This window comes from Falco punctatus, assembly GCF_963210335.1.
Source record: "Falco punctatus genome assembly, chromosome: Z".
NCBI classification, from domain to species: Eukaryota; Metazoa; Chordata; class Aves; order Falconiformes; family Falconidae; genus Falco; species Falco punctatus.
The window spans coordinates 11,519,705-11,535,987 of record NC_137586.1 but is presented as its reverse complement, the minus strand read 5'-3'; the positions used below and the strand labels follow the sequence as shown (position 1 = coordinate 11,535,987).

Below are 16,283 nucleotides of genomic sequence, written 5' to 3'. Positions count from 1 at the left end.
GGCCAAATCAGGACAATACACCATCTCCTCCCTGGTGCATCCTTTTTTTTTTGTGCTCTCAGGTCTTACTGGCAGGAAACTATTTCAGGAGCTAACACAGCAGCTAGCCAAAAAGCCAGCTGCTTTTGCTTCATGAAACCAGCTCAAAGCACCTGGAGATAAATCACCTATAAAAAAAACCCCAAGTGTTGATAGAAGCAGTACCTGATCGAAGAGGCTCATTCCTAGCACCGGCAGGGAGGTATATACCAAATTGTAAAGTGTAATGAACCACTCATCATAGACAGTCTAAAAAAAACACCAACAGACCGTGAAGTTAGCAAAAAGCTGCCTTTCCCATCTCTTCCAAAGTGTGCACAATCAAATGCTGGAACATCTTGGTTTGAGGTGCTGAGACCAAAAGTGTAAGGTGACTCAAGCTCAGCACCCCTAAACAGCTATGGGAATACATGAGGAAGGACCATGTTATGCTAGACCTGTTTGCTCAACATCCACTGCTGGCTGCAGCCAGAGCAGGACCCCCCTGGCACTGTGCAGCAGGCAGGGGTGGATGGCAGCTGCCTTGCCTGCAGATGTGCACCCTCAGCCCCGTGCTAACACTTGCATGCTACCTGCGCTACCTAGGGACTGGATTTTGTTGGAGTTTGGTTTGTCTTTAACATCAGTTTTCTTGCTGCAGATTTGCTCCTCTTGCAAACTACTGAAGCACGCAGACATCCTGGGGTTAAACAGTTTGCTTCAGATGTGCTAATAGGGCAAGCACAGGTCTTACACAGGTACTCGCTGAACTAGTCAGGCCTCAGTGTAATCTGCATCTGTGTTTGATGGCTGTATTTGAAAATGCCACAAGGGAGCTATGTTCTTCATAACGTACCTAAATGTATTCAGGCATCTGTCCTCTACCAGCAGCACAATGAAGGCAGCAATATCTGCTTTATGTTCATACAGCTGAGGAAGACAGACCTGTGTGCTGTTCTGTGAGGTGCGGGGAATAGCTTAGTTTATTTCCTTTTAAAAATGCTTCCAGATACTTTGCTTGAAAATGCTAGGCATGACCATGAGAAAACAGAAGCTGGACCTACCTGGGCTGAGAAGCCAGAGAAGAAGCCATACCAGAAGTGCACTAGCGTGAAGGCAAAATTCTTATAGAAGAAGTATTTGAGGAACTTGCACATGCGGATGTAGGACCACCGGCCGTGGACCAAGAGCAGGCGCTGCAGGTAACGGAACTGTGCAAAGGAGAAGTCACTGGACAGGACTGCCTGCATCCCCTCCTGGCCGCTGATACCAACCCCAATGTGGGCAGCTGCAATGAGAACGTTATTGATCATGTCATTACACGGAGAGTTGTGGTTACCCCATTTTTTACATGAGTGCCCTGCACTGGGACACAGTTAGTTCCCTCCCAGCCTTCATAAAAAGTCATATGTAAAGTTATTTTTTAAAAAAATAAAAATATTTTTGGGCACTAATTCTTTCATCAGCATTATCATTTTGGCTGTGGTGATACATTTCCAGTAACTAGGCTTTTATTATTTGAATAAAATTACAACCTCAGTGACAATTAATGTTTTCTTTCTGAATGTTTTCATAAAGTATAAATACTGCAGTTCATAATAACAGCTTCTGTTTTGAAAAAAATAACTTTAATTTATATTGACATGTGACTTGTATTTACATTCATGCATGTCCTTCCAGCAGTCTTAAAACATCACTCCAGACAAGCAAAATCTTCCAACCCCTTACAGATTTCTCAGACACACCGCTACAAGGCAGACTGCAGCCTTTTTACATTTCCTAGGCTTTATTAGTTCAATCAAATAATTAGATAGAAGAGTCATGTCTTTTTTAATAGTAACTTGGGTTTATTAAACATGGACATAAGTTTAATGTGACAGCTAATTATACAGCTTTAATTAATGAGAACAATCTTGGTGGCTGGAGGTTGGTTAGATTCTGAGGTTTCTATGGAAGAGTGAGTTGATAAAATCCCAAAGTCCCAAGCCTCCCATGGGGGGAGCGGGTTAGTTTCTAATTATCATGTACACTTTAACTTTTCTTATCCTTTCTTTACTGACTGCCTGACTTACCTCCCTTGAAGCTCCCTACTTAGCCTTTTCCTTCTTAATTAAAAGGCTCCAGTTAATCAATTCCTCCAAATTAACACAAGGAAAATTAGCAATAGGCCCTTCTGAATAATCTTAATTTAATTATAGCTAGTTAGGGGACTTTTTTTCATAAATTCACTGAGGTAATGCAGCATCAAATGATGCTCAAGGACGAAGGGACCTAGAAGCCTGTGATTTATAACCCAAGGGAGATAATTAACAAATGGCGCTACCACATGGAAATGGTAAAAAAAAAATCATGTAACATTACACAGATTATTTACAGGCATGAAGATTTTCTTTTGGCATTGCAGACAGGCTGAAACAAACTTGTTCGTTCTTTGTATTGCCCTTGTGATGGTGGCCATGCAGAGACACAGGTGGACATGTCACAGCCTTGGTGGGCTTTCCACAGAAACACAGCACCACAGCATCGTCAGGGTTGGAGGGGACCTCTGGAGATCATCCAGACCAACGCCCTGCTAAAGCAGGGTCTCCTAGAGCAGGTCACACAGAGTTGCATCCAGGCAGGTTTTGATTGTCTCCAGAACAGGAGATGCCACAACCACTCTGGGCAGCCTGTTCCAGGGCTCTGTCACCCTCAAGGTGAAGAAGTTCTTCCCCAGATTCAGATGGAGCTTCCTGTGCTGCAGTTTGTGCCCAACGCCCCTTGTCCTGTCGCTGGGCACCACTGAGAAGAGCCTGGCCCCGTCCTCTGGACATTTGTCCTTAAGATACTTGTAGACATTGGTAAGATCCCCTCTCAGCCTTCCCAGGCTAAAGAGGCCCAGCTCCCTCAGCCTTTCCTCACCAGCCAGGTGCTCCAGTCCCCTGATGGTCTTTGCAGCCCCCACCGGACCCTCCCCAGCAGTTCCCAGTCCCCCCTGAACTGGGGAGCCCAGCACTGGGCACAGCACTGCAGGTGGGACCTCACCAGGGCAGAGCAGAGGGGGAGGATCCCCCCTCGACCTGCTGGCCCCGCTCTTCCTCATGCCCCCCAGGGTCCCACTGGCCTGCTTGGCCACCGGGGCACGCAGCTGGCCCACGGGCAACTGGCTGCCCACCAGCACTCCCAGGTCCTTCTCCGCAGAGCTGCCCCCCAGCAGGTCACCCCAGCCTGTGCTGGTGCCTGGGGCTGTCCCTCCCCAGGGGCAGGACCCTACACGTGCTGCTGTGGAACTTCATGAGGTTCCTCTGCCCGACTCTCCAGCCCGTCCAGGTCTCTCTGAACGGCAGCGCAGCCTCCTGGTGTGTCAGCCGCTCCTCCCGGTTCTGCATCGTCAGCAAAGTTGCTGAGGGTGCGCTCAGTCCCTTCGTCCAGGTCATTGGTGAATGAGTTGAACGGGACCGGACCCAGCACCGACCCCTGGGAGCACCGCGAGCTACAGGCCTCCAGCTGGACTCTGCGCCGCTGATCACAACCCCTGAGCTCTGCTGTTCCGCCAGCTCTCGATCCACCTCACTGTCCACTCATCTAGTCCACACTGCCTGAGCTTACGTGTCAGGATCTTATGGGAGACAGTGTCAAAAGCCTTGCTGAGGTCAAGGCAGACAACATCCACCACCGCTCTCTCCTCATCTACCCAGCCAGTCATTCCATCAGAGAAGGCTATCGGGTTGGCCAGGCATGATTTCCCCGTGGTGAACCCATGCTGACTCTTCCTGATGATTTTGTCTATTCTGAGGTAGAAACAAAGAAATGGGCAATTAAGTGCAACCTTAGCTTCTTGCGATCCTGGTGGTGGAAGCACAGCAAAAGGCCTCCTGTCTGTCCTAGAAGGCAGCAGACACAAGCAGGCTATAGTGACAGCGCTCTGTAGAAACCTCCCAAATCCTGGGGCACAGCCACTTGCTGCCACAAAGAGGGTGGCACAGAAGGCACCTCAGGTATGTGTTCCTGCTGCTAAGCCACCCACCTCAGAAAGCAAATACATCAGTGAGTCAGTTGGCTAAAGCACGCTGGCTGCTGGCCATCACTCACTTTTGATCATGCTGACATCATTGGCGCCATCTCCGATTGCCAGGGTCACAGCCTTCTTGTACTTCTTCACCAGCTCCACCACCTGGGCCTTCTGCAGCGGGGTCACCCGGCAGCAGATCACCACTTTGCACATGCAGGCAGTTCTCACCAGCTCCAGCTCCAGATTCCCTTCTAGCGCATAAGCCTGAGAAGAAGGGGCAAAGGGGGCATTCGGGTCAGACTCACAGCAACTCGTGGCCTGACAAAGAGGGTGCAGCGGGAAGGAAAGGAGAACTGAGCAAATTCTTCCATTCGGCAGAAGGAAGGTACAAGATACTCAGTCGCAGGGAGCATCCACACCGCACAGCATGTGCCACCCAGTGTACACCTACAAGCTTGCACCTTGGGTGCACCACAGCTGGATACGCACAGCTGTTCTGGTTGACGTAACGTGACAGTGCGGCAGAAATGTCAAACAACAGGAGCACTAAACTAAGGAAGCTGCTGCTGGGCCTGAGGCAACCCTGTGTGTCTCCATGTGAGAGTCTCTGCTCATCCCTCTTGGTTTATTTTTCAAGGTCTGGGAGATATGTGTATAAATAGAAGATATTTCAATTTTGGAGTACTTAATTAAAAAAAAACATGGAAAAAGCTGAGCTCAGGTGGGCATGACAAAGCAAAACACAAAGCCAGGGAGAAGGCAACTTTGCTCTGAGTGCTGACCTTTTAAATCAGTCATCTGTGTTATTTCTGTTTGGGAAGTACAGAAATAATTGGATGTCTGGTCACCCCTCCAGATCTGCGTGAGGATGACAGAGTAGCGTTAGCTTTTCATGTTTATTTCAGATCATGCTTTTTGGCTCTGTTCTTTGGTATCTCTTCTCAGTAGACATCCGTGGAAGGAATTTAAAGGGCTCTCCCCTACTCAAAGCCACTACAGCAGGCCCACTGCCCTTTCTGCGTAAGACAGACAATCCTTAGGCCAGATATACTTTATTCCAAAACAGAGAGCTGTGAGGCACCAGCAACTCCTCTTCCCTCCTGTCAGTGGCAAGCAGGCTTGCTCAACAAGAGACCTTTTCATGGTTTAGGTTTAGTACCATCTGCTCAGTGTGGCTGGAGATGGCTTTTACCACAACATTCTCACTGCACAGCACTAGCAAAATGTTATCACGTAGTACTAATGGTACTGCACACAAATCAGCTACTGTGGTGATGCCATTACAGGTGCTGATGTGCTTCTGTTCACTCACTTTGTTCAAGCAAGAGCACATGTGTGCGTAGCCCCAGTGCTGCGATCCCAGCCATTTGCACATAGGGATACAGCACTGAACAGATGCTGTGCTTGACTGGGACGGTATCAGCACTATTACCATTGTCCAAGCTGTAGGTTCATAGAAATAAATAAATACAGTCTTGTCCACATCTGTCCTTGTTGTCCACATCTAGGAGAGAACCCTGGTCTTGGTGAGACCAGCTGTGTCCACTCTGCTGCAGGCTATGTGGACTGACTGCTCCCACAGAGCCCAGGTATGAATTTATTTGTCTGGGACATCTCCTTGCCAGTGTGTGGGTAAATGTGTGGGTTTCCAGGAATAACAAGAAAGCTTTGTCACTGCTCCCAGTGGTGCTTTATAGCACCGCACTCAGGGTGTGTGCTGCAGGCTGAAGGAACAGAGGAGGAACAGGCATGGGCTTGTGGCAGGCCAGGATGTCAGAGGAGTCACCAATGCAGATACGCTGAACTCGACAGAGTTCTTGTCTCTTTTGCATTGAGGATCTGAAGGGAATTAAGGCCCTGGAGTTAAAGAGGGAGTGACTGTAAAAGAGGGAGAGAGGGTACTTGACAATGTAGACACTGCCTGAAGGTGTCCCGTCTAGTCCAGGGCCCGTCCATATACATGGCACACAAGCCAAGAATGGAGCAAAATGAGATTTTTTTAAATAGCCATTTGCCAGGCTGGTCTAGAGCTGGGAGTTCAGTTTGCTGGACTGCTGTCAAGAGAGGTAGCAACCACAGGGAACAGAAGCATCTGGTCCCTGAAAGGCAGCACCTCCCAGCTCTTTCCACATCTACCTATTTGCTTCCTCTGCAATCTGGGAAAGCAAAACACAATAGACAAATAAACCTGATCTAGATAAAGCCTTCCTTCCAGACAGGTTGAAATGTATCTAAATTGTTTTTTTTTCCTCTAAACTGCTCTAAAAGATTTCCAAGGATGGAAAATCTATTCCAGTGCTTCACTGTTCTCATTAGGAAGATATTTCACCCCAAACTCTCTTATCTCAGTTTAATTCCATTACTAAGTTTACCTATTATTATTTGAAGAGCATCACCTAGACTGATCAGTATTCTTCAGGCTCTCTCACTTCCCCCTTACGCTTTCCAGATCATGCATGACTACTCTTACAATTTTATTTTTACTCTCCCTAGTTGGTCTACATTTTCCCAAAGAAAATGGCCCAAATAAGCTGAATTATTTCAGGTAACACTTTACCGATGCCAAATGAAACAGGAGGCTTTCTTCACAAGTCTTACAGATGATGCTTTTACATACGTATCTCTGATTTTGTGTGTGTGTAGTTGATTATGTGAAAGTGGAGAACAAAGCTTTTGTTCTTACTGAATTGCATTCTCCATTTTTCCAAAGTATTTCTGCAATTTCTTAAAATTGGTTTCAGATCTGATCTTGAACTCCTGTAGTTTCTCCCAGCCTGGTGTATCTGCTCTCTTTTTAAGCAGTTAATGGAAACACTGAATACCAAATAGATGTGGGATAGCCCTTTGCAGATGCTATTAACTGTTGTTTTAAGTGAGCCTTTAAAAGCCATACTTTCCAAGCAGTCTTTCATTTGTCACTTAGCAGTTTCATCAGACTGTATTACTTTAGTTTGCTTGGAAGAACATCATGGGAGAGAGCACTAAACAATTTATTAGTTAGGTTATAAGATATATATCCTATAAGTTAAATACATCTGTTATCAGTTGTATTTAGCAGAACATGTTCTTGGAATATTGAAAACCTTGTCTGATGTGATCTTAGCTTCTTGCCATAAACTGACTGCTTATTTTTCCAATATCTTTCTGGAAATGAAAATTGATCCAGCTACTCTACGCCTCTTGTTCCTCTAACATCAGGGCCAACGCTTCCCTGTTCCAGTCTTCTGAAACCTTGCCCATCACCTTTGATGTCTCAGATAACCACTGAACCTAATCTTCAATTAGGAAAAAAAAAAATTCAACCCTCTAGAGCTAAATTTGTAAAGCATTTTCAGCTTCCAGTATGTCCCTGTCACGTTAAGTTCTTCAGAGAACTCAGCCCTAACATGACTGAACCTTTCTTACCAGGCTGTGACCGGTGATAACCAGACCGTACACACCATTCGCTTGCTCATCAGGTATAATTTTTGGTTTTTTTGAAGATTTTTCAAACTGAACGTTGATTTCATCACTGTCCAGAAAGGAGTCTGGGTTCATCTTTCTCCTTGCATTCCTAAAAATAATCCAGAATAATAATGAAAATCTTGTAAAGATATGTATGTTTTATTAAATAAACTTTAAGAAAATTAAAACAATTAATGCTTCCCTTTGAAATTTTAATTTTCCTTGTATCCCTACAACAAGATGCATTTAGCCGCTGCTGCTCTTCGTGCAGATCGTTCACATTTCTGAAGCTCTAACAAGTGTGTGCTAAACCTGTGCTGATTTAAGGTCAACCAAATCATCTGAGGGTCATGAAGGACAGTATGCCAAAGGGCATCCCAATTTTCTGTGCATATTGTCTGGCAACCACCAGGACTGAAAAACTTTCCCATTTTGCACCTATATCTTAGAACTTGTGTCTACCGAGTAGGCTAAGGAGGAAGGTAGATTTCCAGATAACGTTAGGAAAGGACCATATCCAGACAAAGGACTGCAATGTGGATGAATGGCAATAGCAGTGGAGCAACAGCATAGTTCAAGCCTGGAGCCAAAGGCTTTGTGGCTCCAGATCACTTGTCTTTGGCAGCGAATGAATGCCTGGCTGGCTCTGCTTTCTTACACTTCATATAGATTGACCTCTTGGATCAAGAGGCTTCAGAGTTTATCCTCAGAGATTTCTACATAATGTGTAACTGCTGGATCTACAAGGGAACTGGCTAGCCCTTATCTAAGGTCCCTGAATGAACTGCAACAAGTCCACAGGAGAAAAACGTAGAATAATACAAAATACAAGTAGTGTCAGTACACAGCAACGGAGCTGTATATTTCAGCCATTTACCTCAGCTCGTTAAGTACATCATCAGACGTGTTGCCTTCAACAATGAAAACATCTTCCATGTCATCATTCAGCAAATTGCAGGAGTAACCAATGTTCATTGCTGTCTCTGGGAAAGATAAACCAGGAAGATGATCCACGTTAGCGGTCCCAAACTCACGCACCATCCCTGTGGCCTTTTTATATACATGACAAAAATGCTCTCTCAAAAGCTCTGTATTTAACTTTCCCTCTCCCTACTCCCAGAAAAGCCCAAAACAATAGTTCGGAAGAAGAATATCAAGACATTTTGTTCAGAAAATTCTGGGGGAAAAGGTATTTTGCTATTTCATAAACAAAACCAGTACATTTGGAATACGAAAAAATGAAATGTTTCTTTTTTTTCAAAAATTTTCTGCTCATTTCTTGGATTAAAATATTCACCAACACTTTTGCCCTCCCTGAAACACCATGGTTTCAGTGCAGTTACTGTTTCTCCAAAAGAATTCACTGGAGTTTATTTATTGTTCTTTCCAGCTTCATGATTTCCCCAAAAGCCTGTGTTCTCTCCATTTCTATTCTGGATCATTAATGCCAGGGCTGAACTGAAACAGACCCAACATCCACTTTAGCACTGAAGGTCCTGGAAAGTGTGACAAGATTTTTTCCACCTCCTCCACCAGGACAGTCGACTGTACTAAAGTGACACCTTCTCACAGCATATGACAGGGACCATGGGATGCTTACTGTCACCTGTCCAAAGGCAAAGGATGTTCCCTTCGCACTGCTTTCAGCCTCAGGACAGGAATTAAGAACAGCTACTACCTAGAGTTACTTGGTCTAATTACAGACAACCAGAGTTTTGCCTAGTTGGCAATGACACAAACCCTGTAAATTTGTCATCTGTGCATTTTTCAAAGAAGAAAGAATGAGAACGTGGGTCATAGCAGAACCATACCACTGGTGGGGAAGCAAACATCCAAAGCCATAGCCCCTTTACCTTGCTTGTCTCCAGTAAGAACCCATATCTTAATGTTGGCTTTGGCAAGAGTCTCAATTGTCTGAGGGACTCCATCTTGTAACTTGTCCTCAATCGCTGTGGCACCTAGCAGCTTAACAGAAAATGGCAGGGAACGGGTAAGTCTTCTCATTGCTAGCAAAGGAGAAAGCATTAGACCTTCAGATAATTACTCAGTCAAACACAAATGACATCCAGGAATAAGGTTGTGCTGATTTTCATTCTTCTTTAGCAAATTTACTGTATAGAGTAGAGCCCTGATCTGGCAAAAATTCTAGTCTCTAATCCCCCAGGCTCAGGTGGATCATGAACACACATGAAATTATTTGCCAACACATTTGTAGACCTGCAGGTCTGTGTTCTTCCACATGACCCCTTCACAGCAGATTGAGCTTTAACTGAGGGACAAAGACAGCTGTGGATCCGTGTTCCCAAACCTCCATATGCATCCTTTCATGCAGAGCTTGCTCCCAGCTGTATTGTACTGCAGCTATGGCTGCGAAACATCTTCTCTAGCCCATAACAGACCAGTGCCCAGGCCTGCTCCACACAACTAAACCACAGACTGCTCATGACACAAACCTTCATTATTTTAAAGTTATTTCTTGTACTGCATTTTGGAGATACTTGGTGGCTTTAACCTATCATCAAAGGTACACGAAGGCTTCACTGCTAGCTCGGGTTTAGACAGTATCTGCTACTACCTACCTCCTGCTGTAGGGAGACTAGATTCAGAGGTTGGCTTTAAGCCCAGGATCCCTTTTGGCTCCCTGGGATGTTGATCATTCATCAGCCCTGAATGCTACCAATGTAGACAACAGCTCTGATGGAACTTCTCTATAGGATCCTCAAAACTGCACAATCTACATTTTACAGCAGTAGCCCCTGGTCTAGTTAGTGAGAGCTTAAATGTTTGTAGCATACAAAGTCAACTCCTGGGAGCACCTGCTCATCTTTGGCAGCCTGAGCCTGAGCTGGAAGCCCAAACATGGACATTTATATCAAATGTGCCTGGGAAGAGAGAACAAAGTCTGGCATTTCCCACAGTCATTGTCTTTCTGGCAGCCCAGAAAGGCACAATAGTGTTGTTGACAGGGCCTAGCCTGTATGCCCATGAGCTGGTGTAAGAGCAGCTGGAGGGACAGTCATGATACTTTCTTGACTGTGGATCTTCCTTAGTTTTTGAGTCAGTCAATGATAAATGGCATTTTTACTACTATTGTCTGAATCTAACCATGTTCCACCCCCTTGTGTCCTTATATCCTTTGCTCCCTCTAAGTGCTTCTAGCAGAAGCCTGCCACACACAGGACTTCTGCTCTTGCCTTTCAACTAGACTATGACACTTGGCAGTCCTCTACACCTTCACAAGATCCATCTGCTTCTTTGGTGACTGTCGCTCTCACACCCAGGCTTTCCCACACCTACCTTCTGTTCTTCCCACAGCACCTTCGGGAAGTAAAGTCACTCCTATACAAAGTACAGAGCAGGGTCTGGTGTTAACAGTGTTTTCTTCTGAGCCACTCTTCTTCCTGCCATGAGCCCACGACCTTTTCTCTACTCAGGCCATGAGCTTCATAACCCTTTTTTGCAAAGCAACTGGCCCTTTAACCTCCTAAACCTCCATGTATTTCCTGCTTTGAACATGACCCACAGAGCATTTGTGCGATGTATTCTCTGAACTGGAGGATCATCATTTTCCACCACTCCACTGAGACTCGGAAGGGCAGCAGGTTCTGCCCCATGGACTATGCAGCTTCCAGAGGTCAGCATCTCCTTGGCTCACACTCGCTCCTTCCCAGGCCCTGCTGGCATCCCGAGCATACAGCTAGTGAAAGGAGCAAAGGTGGCAGCTCCCAAGATTTCTGAGATTTCAGGAAAGCCCTGCTGCGAGTGCAAAAGCTGAATTGCTTCCCCTCAGATCCCACGCATCCTTTTCATTCATTATTCATTAGTCTAAAGCACAAGGCAGACTCCTCAGAGCATTCAAAAAGCTGTAACAATGCTCAGGGAGAGAAGAATGATGTGAAGATTACAGTTTAGCCCTATTTCCAATTGACACAAACATGTTCATGGACATCACCTCCCCATCCCACCCAGGGCTGCAAGAACAAAGAGGACTCTCTCTGAAATGGGGGGGCGCTGGGGATTATTCACTGCCTGCCGTTTCAAAGTCAGGAAAACACGTAATCAGTCATTTGCACATACAAGGAGAGCTATGAAATATTTGTGTCCACGTCATCCCTGACACCCACGTGAGTTAAAATAAAACCATTCCCCTGCACTGGTGGCTGACACCCCAGTTACGGGCTCCTGACGGAGGTGCCAGTGAAAACCCAGGACTGCCATATTCTTCACTGCTCCTGTCACACAACCCACTTAGCTGTTTGCAGAACAATGTTTACTGAAGTCATCTTGAGCTGTTTATTGACAAACCACCATGCTCGCTGCCTCCCCCAGAGTTTGACCCAGATTCCCTGAAGCACTAACCATTAGGTCTTTTTCAATCTCTTCATATAGCTCTGACAATTTATCTTCCCGTCCTTCCAAGGCAGTGCTTGCTTCATGGTGACGCCTGATCCAGTCCTGGAAGTAGTCTTCATCCAGGCTTTTATAGGCCACCACAAGTGTCCTCAGACCTTCACCAGCAAACTCCTGTGGGACAGTGGTGAGGCAGAATAGTTCAAAGAAGAGCAGTCAGCTCACCTGGGCTTACAAAGGACCCTTGGAAAGCAAATGGCTATATGCAAAAGCTTCTTGCCTAATGTCCACAGAGGAAAGGTGAAAAAATTGCACCTCAGACCCCAAATCTTGGGGTACTTTTTAAAAACTAGTCCCAGACCACTTTATCATTGCCATCCATGGTCCTTAAAAAGAACAAATGCAAAAGGTCTTCCCAACTTTCTGGCTTTAAAGCTTTACATTAACCAGGCAGCTGTTTCCCAGGCTCAAATTTCTCAACAGAACATTCAGAACAGTAAGACCTAAATAAACACTGAACACAGCCTTGACTTTTGGCTCTGGGCTCAACCTTTTTAGAGTACAAGTGCTGGCTCATATGCACAGCGTGAGCACAGTCAGTCATGACATCTCAGCAAGTCCTTCTAACTGTGCTTTCTGCAGATGTGTGATTGACAGTATGGATCTCAGTGTTTGGTGGAATGACAGAGATCCCTTTGTGAAAACTGAAGTGTTCTCCAAGCTTGAAGTAAAGGTGCATCAGGAACAGGCCACCTCCATAGCTCTGCTCTGCTCTCTGCTTTGCCAGCAACTTTCTCTGGCTCCTCCAGGCAGTGAGCAGAGATATTTTTGCTATTGCACAACCTCTCTGGCAAAATTTTCTGTTATCTTGTGCTCCGCACTGTACCAGCAGGATCTGGCATCACAAGAGGGAGTAAATATTTGCCAGAACATCCCCTTGTGTGAGTAACCACCTACCTGTTCACACCATCAACAACATAAAAGGCCACAAGTTTGAGTGATGCATTTTCCTTGCTGCCCAGTCAATATGCCCCTATATGATCTGGAAGAAGGGGAGCTGAGTGAGAGTATGTCCCAGCACTTGCCTTGTCCCTTCTGACTGAGACCTCTTGGGTCGCAATCACTGCAGATCTTAATTGTATTCAAGAAGGTAAATGGCTCTGTGGCCCTTTACTGATCACCTGAGTTATTCAGGCCCAAGGCATGCTTGAATGCATTGGGTGCATGTGTTGTAGAGTAACAGCAGACTCAGATGGAATTTAGTTCCCAAAACACAGATTGTGCCTTTTCAGGTGTCTCACCTATCCTGCCTGACTTCTAGTTCCTACTCCAGAGAAACACGTATCTTCTGAATGTCCGGCATTGTATTTGCCAGATGTCCTGGAGCAGTTCAAATGGCACCTGATGCCCATGCTTAGACAACTAATTTGAGACCAAAGGCTCTATAAATTAATTTCTCTTTATATTCCATAATTTAAAAAATTGGTGCTTACATTCTGTTTCCGAAATCTGTGTTTTGTCTCAACACAAAGTATATTTCCATACCTGGTGAAAAGGTAACCATCAAATGCAGAGATGTTGTGCAGAAGGGAACACTTACATTCAGGTGTTCTGTGGTCTCCTCTTTGAGAGAGTTGCAGGATGAATGAAGCAGTTCATAAAGAATGGTGTCAGCCCCCTTGCAGTACAAAGTCAAGTCACCTTCTGGACTCCGCACTATGAGGGAGGAAAAGAAATGCTACAAATCCCAGAATGAGGCACTTGGGATTCACAGCACTTTCATCAAAACAAAGGAAGGTTTTTAGAGGTGTCCAAACTCCACAAAGTTTTGGCAGACTCCCAGGAATCATGACCAGCTTTCATTAGAAAAGATGATGCAACTACTCTTTACCTTAGTGGTAGCAGCACAGACAACTGTACCCAGACTGCACTGATCTGAGCAGATGCTCTGTTGGACTACGTGGTTCCTAAAGGTAGCACCTTAGGCAAGACATCTGCGTTCAAAAGTCAAGAACAATTTGTTCTTAGGGAACCGGTCCTGCTGCTCCTATTGCTCCTACCAGTAAAGGTACTACCACTCTCTTGCTACAGTTACCATATTCCAATTCATGAAGTATCTGAGGATGTTGGAGAGTTAACAAAGGCTACACAAGGTTTCTTGAATAACTTTTGCATTTTCCTTTTGGGAAAGTGGTGTTCTCTACTTGTCCTTGCTTTCTCCTTTCCCACTTTCTCAGATTTCGCTGACAATTTTCAAGCTAGCTAGAAGGAAGGCCTTTCCTGCATTGTCATGAGGGAAGTAAGATATGTTAAAAGCTTATTGTCTTCAGGAGGCTGCTCTGTCACTGTGGTCCAGATGTTAAAATACTCTGCCACCTGCCTAAGTGAGGTGTTTACCTAGCACTGTTTCTGTGTAATTGGAAAGTCAAGGCAGCTCATCTCAAGTGCTCAGAAGTAAACATTATTCAGAAAGCATTGCAAAGGACGTCTCCTAGGAAAAGGCATCACAGCAGAATCAGGGCCAACTTGAGAGCCGAAAATGTCAGGAAGGAAAGCAGGGAGCAGAGGGAACATACCAATAACAGACATTCGCTTGCGAACATTGTTGAAATCAAGAATTGCCAGGAGTTTGTAGATTTTTGTTTCTCCCATTTCCACGACAGTGATGGTCTCTGGTGTGCGAGCCCGGAACACAAACCCAAAGTTTCTGGCAGCAGTGACGAGGGCTCCCTCATCAGGAGATTGGGCCTGATACACCAAGCTACCTGACATGCAAGAAAAAAAAGGTAATGTGGCTTCTGCCTTGTTTCTGAGGCTCAACTAATACAACATTAAAGATATTATATAGCAGTTAACCTGTTGCTTTTCTGTCTGTCCTCAGAGGTGCAACTCTAAAAAGCACCTTATGCCCACATGTCGCCATCAAGTCCCATCAACCCATCCTCCAGGCCAGTGCTAGAGGCCTCCTAGCCTCTTTTGGGGTCTTTTATCACTCTCTTTGAGTCCAACAAATCTCATTAAGAGGACAGCTTCCTTGGGTTTAGTTCTTTCTAGTTACACATGCATGTATTTTTCTTATGATTATTTTCACCTTATATGTGTCAATTAATGGTTCTATAGCCTTTAAGGAACTCACCCTATCTGGGATTTGAGGAGACTGACCCAGTACCTGTGGGAACAGTGGGTGAGTGGTGCTAATGAGTCTCCAGTGGATAGATGCTCTATGCTCTTTGCTTTATGGGACTTAGTGCAGGGTAGAGAAACAGTGGGCCAAGCCATCTGCCACCTCAGGGAAGCTGTGGCACCTGCAATTTCCACACTCCAGAGATGTGGTGTTTGCAGGAGTGTCAGCTCCACCACAGGAACACACAGGGAGTGGAGGCCCTGGTCCTTTCTCTTCCCATGTGGTATCTCCAAAGATAATTGATTTATGTGTAGCCATACACTACAGAAAATCACCAGGGAGCCAAAAGGACCTGTAACAGCTTCTGTGGAGAGGAGACATACTGTGGTGCAGGGTGAACATAACCACTCAGTCTGGTGCCTTCAACAGTCCTCACCTTCCTTCTTCTCTTCTGGCATCACTGTGTGACAAAGCGAGAGCAGCCGGAAGAACCTGTGCGTCGGGACATCGCTCCGCTTCACAGCTTCAACCAGGCTATGGTCATAGAATGCAAACTTCGGGTCGGCTAACTGGTTGTATGAGAAATCAACCTTCTCTGTGTTCTGCAGAAATATGGCTTGGTGTTATTTGTGGAGATGTCATATGATTGTACACCAGTGCCTGCCCATCATAGCCCCTCTGTCTTCCTTGCATTTACAAATAGCCCTCTCCTGCAGGGCCATTCATGACAGAGACTGGTGAGTCTAAGTGGAAGATCATGAAAGCTACTGAATCACGAGAGAGAACAGACACTTCAGGTGCCTTTCAGAGCAGCACTCAGGCTGAGAACCTCATTAGCTAAAGATGCCTTTCTGTGCTCTCTACAACAGCAAATGCTCCTGCAGGACCTACACCAAAGGGTTTCTATAGCAAAGAAATGCCTATCCTCCAACACATGCCCGCTTGGAGGCATCATGTTCCTGATGTCACTGGCTGCCTGTGATAGGGGAATGTGGAAACCCAAATTAAAACAATTCAAAAGGCTGTGTTCTCCGCCCTGTTCTCCCAAAGCAAGAGAAAATCCTGATATGGAAAAAAGATGACAGACTACAGATGTAAAGGTTCAGCTCCACAGGCACTGCCTGTTTTGTCTAAAAACAAGGAGCCCCAAGTGGAGGGGAGTGTACTGGAGACATGGACAGAAGCTCACAGTACGATGTGTCATGGAGAAATGCACTGCTGAGCCTGTCTCGGGATGATTCCGACTCCCGCCCCATCCCTGATGAGCTCAGAGTTTCCAGGATGGGAGTCATCCTTTTTTGACCTCTGCTAGCTGACATTTAGCGCTTACCGCAAGAGCACAGACCCAACCCACAC

General features: G+C 45.7%; 1 protein-coding gene across 2 annotated transcripts in view; it reads right to left on the bottom strand.

Moving 5' to 3' along the window:
• Positions 1–16,283, bottom strand: part of LOC308056296 (phospholipid-transporting ATPase ID-like) — an 83,121-nt gene that overhangs the window by 8,519 nt on the left and 58,319 nt on the right. For both annotated transcript variants that reach the window (XM_080371433.1, XM_080371432.1), the window contains exons 15-24: positions 15,364–15,529; positions 14,380–14,568; positions 13,404–13,519; positions 11,813–11,977; positions 9,307–9,418; positions 8,331–8,436; positions 7,415–7,562; positions 4,090–4,273; positions 1,083–1,306; positions 205–288 (exon numbers count right to left, since the gene is read on the bottom strand). In XM_080371433.1, the coding sequence (XP_080227559.1) occupies positions 205–288; positions 1,083–1,306; positions 4,090–4,273; positions 7,415–7,562; positions 8,331–8,436; positions 9,307–9,418; positions 11,813–11,977; positions 13,404–13,519; positions 14,380–14,568; positions 15,364–15,529 (1,494 nt within the window). The remainder of the gene's footprint in view (positions 1–204; positions 289–1,082; positions 1,307–4,089; positions 4,274–7,414; positions 7,563–8,330; positions 8,437–9,306; positions 9,419–11,812; positions 11,978–13,403; positions 13,520–14,379; positions 14,569–15,363; positions 15,530–16,283) is intronic.